Source organism: Aulonocara stuartgranti, assembly GCF_965226115.1.
Source record: "Aulonocara stuartgranti genome assembly, chromosome: 17".
NCBI classification, from domain to species: domain Eukaryota; kingdom Metazoa; phylum Chordata; class Actinopteri; order Cichliformes; family Cichlidae; genus Aulonocara; species Aulonocara stuartgranti.
Genome location: NC_138953.1, coordinates 4,723,201 through 4,729,058, shown reverse-complemented (window position 1 = coordinate 4,729,058; position 5,858 = coordinate 4,723,201). Strand labels below are relative to the sequence as shown.

At 36.3% G+C, this 5,858-nt stretch overlaps 1 protein-coding gene across 2 annotated transcripts; it reads left to right on the top strand.

Moving 5' to 3' along the window:
• Window positions 1-809: 809 nt before the first annotated feature.
• LOC309692529 (uncharacterized protein) lies at window positions 810-5,388 on the top strand. 2 transcript variants are annotated; one of them, XM_082511125.1, is made up of 5 exons: window positions 810-1,267; window positions 3,148-3,237; window positions 3,574-3,732; window positions 4,056-4,151; window positions 4,562-5,388. In XM_082511125.1, the coding sequence occupies exons 3-5, from the start codon at window positions 3,700-3,702 to the stop codon at window positions 4,838-4,840; spliced, it is 408 nt and encodes a 135-aa protein (XP_082367251.1). In that variant the 5' UTR covers window positions 810-1,267; window positions 3,148-3,237; window positions 3,574-3,699; the 3' UTR covers window positions 4,841-5,388. The 2 variants fall into 2 exon arrangements, with proteins under 2 accessions (XP_082367251.1, XP_082367252.1); XM_082511126.1 differs by lacking the exon at window positions 810-1,267 and adding an exon at window positions 1,442-1,840 and having other exon boundaries at window positions 2,259-3,237.
• Window positions 5,389-5,858: the final 470 nt, after the last annotated feature.

Below are 5,858 nucleotides of genomic sequence, written 5' to 3'. Positions count from 1 at the left end.
TAACAATCCAACACAATGGGCAGCACATTGAACACATTTTATAAGTGGTCAGAAACTTGTAAATAACTCATGAAAGAATAAAGTTACGTTGAAACCAAGCACACCATTGTTTTTCTTGTGACATTACCAATAAGTTTGATGTGTCACATGGACTCTTCCAATTGAAAAAACAAAAGTTGTATCCAAGATGGCCGACTTCTAAATGGCCACCATGGTCACCACCCATCTTGAGGAGTTTGCCCCCTCACATATACTAATGTGCCACAAACAAGACTTTAATATCACCAACCATTCCCATTTTATTACGGTGGATCTATATAAATGGCCCACCCTGTACTTATTATGGCAGATGGCAGGGATTCTTTATGAAGGTTACTGTAAAATGCATTACTGTCCTCTCTTCTCAGATTGTTGCACAACTGTGCAGACATAGAAGAAAGCTTTACCTTTAAAGCTTGCTGCACCCTCATTCTTGGTACAGCTTCATGTTTTAGTTTCATTTTTAAAGTTGCTATGGTGCTGTTTACTGACTGTGAAGTCAGTGAGTAAGCGGTTTGAATTTGCCACCCTTTATGTCAATACATCAGAAGTCTTTGGTGTGGTAAAGGAAATATGGACAAGAAAATATTTATTCAACTTTATTTTTTTCACACCATTCTAAACACAATAATTTCAATTTTTTAAATTAACAATTATGGGAAGGGCAGGCTATGACTGGAGTGTGGCCTCGCACGTCACCAAATGAGTCAAGATGGGTGAAAACCTCTTTGGTCTGAACGGTAGTGTTCATAGCACATGAATGATGCACTGTAAAAACGATAACTAGCAATTGTTGATTTCACTAAAGTTTTTAAATTAAACTGACTTAGAAATAAAACTTTCCATTTACAACCTAAAAAAGCTTGTCTACCCAACAAATTTCTTTCATTGTTGTCCTAACTAAGATTTTCTAGACAGCATAACAAAGATTATCAACTTTTGAGCAGAGTTTCTGAGTCAAGTTGGGAACCAGTGGGAAACCCCGTAGATGACTGGCACATGTGGTCTGAACAAGTTTGAACTAAACCAAACGGACTTTCAACTGAGCCTGAGCAGACCTGAGCTGTGTGATAGTGGTTTACCATGTGTTCTAGACTAAAAACCTCCTAAGAAAATTTGAACCATCATGGCTAGATTTGGATGTAAAATTCAATTTTTCGACCATTGAGGATTTTCACTTCTGCAGTTTTGGACAGGTGCTGGAGCTGCCGACCATTTACCCTAGCAGGTAAGCTAACTACATGTGTTATTAAGATTTTCTACAAGCGCCTAGGCTGCATCCTCCTGAGGACCCGGGAGGATGGAACTAGTAAAACACTGAAAAAGGCCAACTATAGCATTTTTAAGTTATCTAAGTGACTTAATTGACCCCCCCCCCCCCTCCCTCCCTTGGCTAGCTATCGAGCTGGTGGGTAACAGACGTCTCCGAAAGCGTCGGAGCACTTTTGCAAGTATATGTTGTCTTAATAAACTGAACAGATATTAGCAATTTACACAGCTACATTAACGCCTGAAAATATCTTAAAAGTTTATTTTGTGACCCAGAAAGAGTAATATTAAAACTAATTCCACAGATAGAATTTGCACATGCGCAATAAGGATCGGGGAGTCCGATCCGTAACTTTTTTCTCTCGTTTTTTTTCTACATTATATTGAAATGTTTCAATATTGCAAACATTTTAAGAGATGCTTATTATAAGGAGGACGTATTTCTCGGACGCATTTAGAGGAGTCCACTATGAATTTGGGCAGCCTTCGTCGCGCCGCTGTGTCGTAATCGGGCTACAAGCAGCCTCTGAAGGTTTTAGCTCAGAGAAAGACTTCAGTAGATTCATTGCTGGACATCTCTATAATGACTTTACTGTGAAATGGGAAAATGTTGTATTTTGTTTCTTTCGAAGGCAAAAAAAAGATGTTTACTTTATAATAAACTTATTAGTTATCTTAGCTAAATTTTATTTTCACAAATGCAAATACAGTAACAAAAAACCTAATTTTAAACATTACTATAATGATGTTTTATGTTACATAAAATTGATTAGTGGATCACTTAACAAAAAGGCTATGAAAACTATTACCATTTGTAGTAATTACAAATTATTTGAATGTATGTAATTCTTTGTATTACACCCCCTGGCATATGTTAATTTTGTTCTGATTGTATACATGTTCTGTATACTGTTTCTTAATAAAGTTTAATATTTAAAAAAAAAAAAAAGGTTTTAGCTCAGAGTAGTGGCCAGCGCAAAAAGTAATGTTTAATGTTAAACACTCTGAAATTCAGACAGACATCACTAAATGACGGTATCTCACACTGGCTTTTTACAGCACTTCTGCCATGGTAAAACTTATTAGCTTATTACCCGTTTTGTAACCAGTTTCAATGTTATCTTTGCATGAAAACGTTATGTTAACCTTGACAACAAACTGGGCCAAGCACGCGTTGTCATGGAGACTCTTTCATGGGTCGGTGTAGGATATGTGCGCCAATTATATGACAGTGATATAAGTAACTTGCATATTGTCTAATATTTGTCTAATATTGTTTTTTCACTTTTTCAATAGTCACCGTTTATCCGGTGCAGCACTGTTACTTTAAAGTAATGTTTAAAGCTGACTTGACAGTTTGTCAGCTGGTGTAAGATTGCCTAATGTACTGTAAGTTAATGTCACACGTAAAATTAAAGTTGTACTTCATGCTCTGTATTATAAGATTGCTACATTTTCAGAGCTTTTTACATAATGGGGAAGGAGACAATATTAAAGGAATGATTGTGTGTTGTTGATGTATACTGTGTTACAGATAGTATTAATTTTTCTATAGTTATTGCATTTTTTTATCATAGTAACAAAAAAATGTTTGAATTCAAGCTTGCATTTATGTTACATGTCATGTATGTTATCAATCATATACTTGATATAGTAGACAAGTGGTCATATGTAAGTTAATATGATTCCTTACATATTTTTTTCATGATGTCTCTGGTTTTGGCTTGTTGATGTATTCAGCTCCTGCATCTATGGATTCCTTCTGTGTGTTAGATATGGATGTTTTATCCCATTGCAAAAGTGCTTTTGGCAAAATTGACTATGTCTCTTGTGTTTCAGGGGTGGAGTTCATGCAGTGCCGATTTTGCAAATTCACAAGCTCCAGTCAAGAGACTCTTTTGAAACATTTCCGCCTTCATCACGGACAAGGTGCACATTGGCCATGCATTCACACAGACTTTGTATGTGTATTTAAAACACCTGGAGCATTACGATCACACCTCTCAAGGTCACACTCAATAGTAAAAATCCACAAAAATTCCACATTTCAGTGTGAACATAATATATATTTGCATATTGATACTGTTTTTTGTGGAGGGTGTTTCTATTCCTGTGCAAAATGTGTATTCATGAGAGATTTTTGAAGTAGGTTTTGCGGTTGATAACACAGTCAGGCATATAACATGGTGCAGACTGTACAAGGCAGCTACCCAGAAATTTTCTGTGCTGAATAAATGGCAATATTTTGGTTATTGTCTTGTTTAGATATCTGAAGAATTTCATCGGATCACAAGCAAAGACCTCCTGGGGACGTTCAATGCATCCCTGGACAAATTTGTGCCTGGCCTGCTGAAACTATACCGGTCTAAGAAGGGAGCTCTTGGTGAGGAGATGGAAGACATCTTGGATAAACTTGATGAACAGGTAAGTGCTCCTTTACCTGACATTTTTAGAAGAGAGTATACCTTTGTCATAACAGAAAAAAATGTTGGCTTCAGCCAAAACACATCAATGGAAATGAATGTCATCAGTCATTACTTTGTTTTTATTTGGCGGTATTTTATTTAATTTGTAAAAAGAAAGTAAAATTGTTAAAATGGTGTTTTGTTTTTTTAAGTTTTACATGTTGCTGGGCCTGATCTGTATTTTATTTTCATTACTATAAGAGTTCTGATTTTGCATTGTGTGTAGGTACACCACGTTACTATACTAATTTAAATGTCTGTTTTCCACTGAATACTCTTTAGACATCTGACATTGTGTCCCACCAAAAGACAGCAGCACTGAGAGGCCTGCCCATTTTCCTCGGAGAGGATGCAACACAGGTTTTCCTGAAGTGCTTAGTAAGTACAAAAAAGTAATGCAAGAAAAACTAGTTGCTATGAGATGTTTTTAAAAGATGATTTAATCCAAAATGGAAATGTACACTTCCTCAGTGCAGTCCAGATAATTTTATGGTGAGGATTGCAGTTGTCATAACTCTCGCTGCTTTTTTTTCTGCTGAGGAGCACCTGGGCATTGTTAGCGGGTGTTCAACAGCAGAAAATATTTTTGTACAAAACTCATCACAAGGTTGGTTGGTGAAAGATATTGTGCCGTTAATTAAAGGAAAATAAGCTTTTTCTTTTTAAAACCTCCATGAGTCAAATGAGCATCATGGTATAGAGGTTAAAGTTAAGATCTTTAGAAATGTATTTTGTCTTTAATTTTTCTTAGCTTTCAATAATTCATATTTTACTTTTCTTCTCTTCAGGACACTGACATTTTGGAACCAGTGTTGAACGGTGCATCAGTTGCCATCCTCACCATCCTGCAAGATGACGATGCCGATACGTCTGTGCGAGAACATGCTGTTGTGTTGGAAGGGGACATCGTGCTACATAACATTCCAGACCTCTCTACTGCCTTGGCATACCTCTTTGGCCTTCTGTATGCCCTCAACATTGATTATCCAAAGCAGATGAGTTTACCTTTGAAGCAATTCAGGGCATCTTTTTTGAACTCGGTGGCTCTCGATGCTCACAGCGCATAAGGTCTCTAAAAACAAAGCTTTTGCTGTGACTGTTAACGGGGAAGCCAGACATGAGTTTAACTTGTTCTTAAACATGTTCAAGTGCATTGTAGAGTCATGTAAAAAAACAAAACAAAACCCAGTAGTTCAACCCATTTCCCTCTATATAATCGTTCATTTTACCTGATAGTTCACTGTTCATTGATGGTAACATTTCTAATAACTTTTGACTTCTGTAGTTCATCATAGTGAGCCCATGTAAAATGTCAATGTCTGGGTACAAAGGCAATTGTTTGTTGCACTACCCTATTTAGTGTGCAATAGTTAAGTTAAGCTTTTACAGGACAGTCAGGGTGTGAACGTGAATGACTAAGCTGCTGGACACTTTTCTTTTTTTCTGGACTCTGGAATTTTAATGTCTCTGCTGGGGTGCTCAAAGCACCCTAAAGAAACTGGCAACACGTTTTTTTCTGTTTGTTTGCTTTTTTACAGAAATTCACCCCACTGCCCATGACCTTCTGAAATATACTGAAAGCACTGTTGAAAAAAATAAATACGTTTTTACATAACATTCAGTTGTGCTTTGTTTTATTCTATATCTGTTTGAGTGTTTTTTCAAGTACGATAACAGCATACATTTTTCTTTATTAATATTGGTAAATTTTCAACTCACTGGAGTAAGAATTGTATGATTATTCAACAAGAATATCTGTGTTTGGTGAATTTAGGAATACATGGCCTTGGAGGGAATGATTGTATGTTAATTCAACAGGAATATCTTTGTTTGGTGAAGGCAGAAATACATGGCATTGAAACCAGAATTTCTTTGTTAGACTTACAGGATTATCCTAATTAGGTGAACAAGTAGATCCAAGTTGGCAGAACATGAAAATATTAGTTAAGTCAACTACAGTTGGCAGAAGTTGAGAAAACTCAAAAATCTCTTGCATCATGTTGCCTTGAAATTTTAAGTTTTCTCAACTTTTTCTTTTTTACAGTGTGTACTCCATAAGGAAAAAGTCAAAGACTGGGAAGTCTA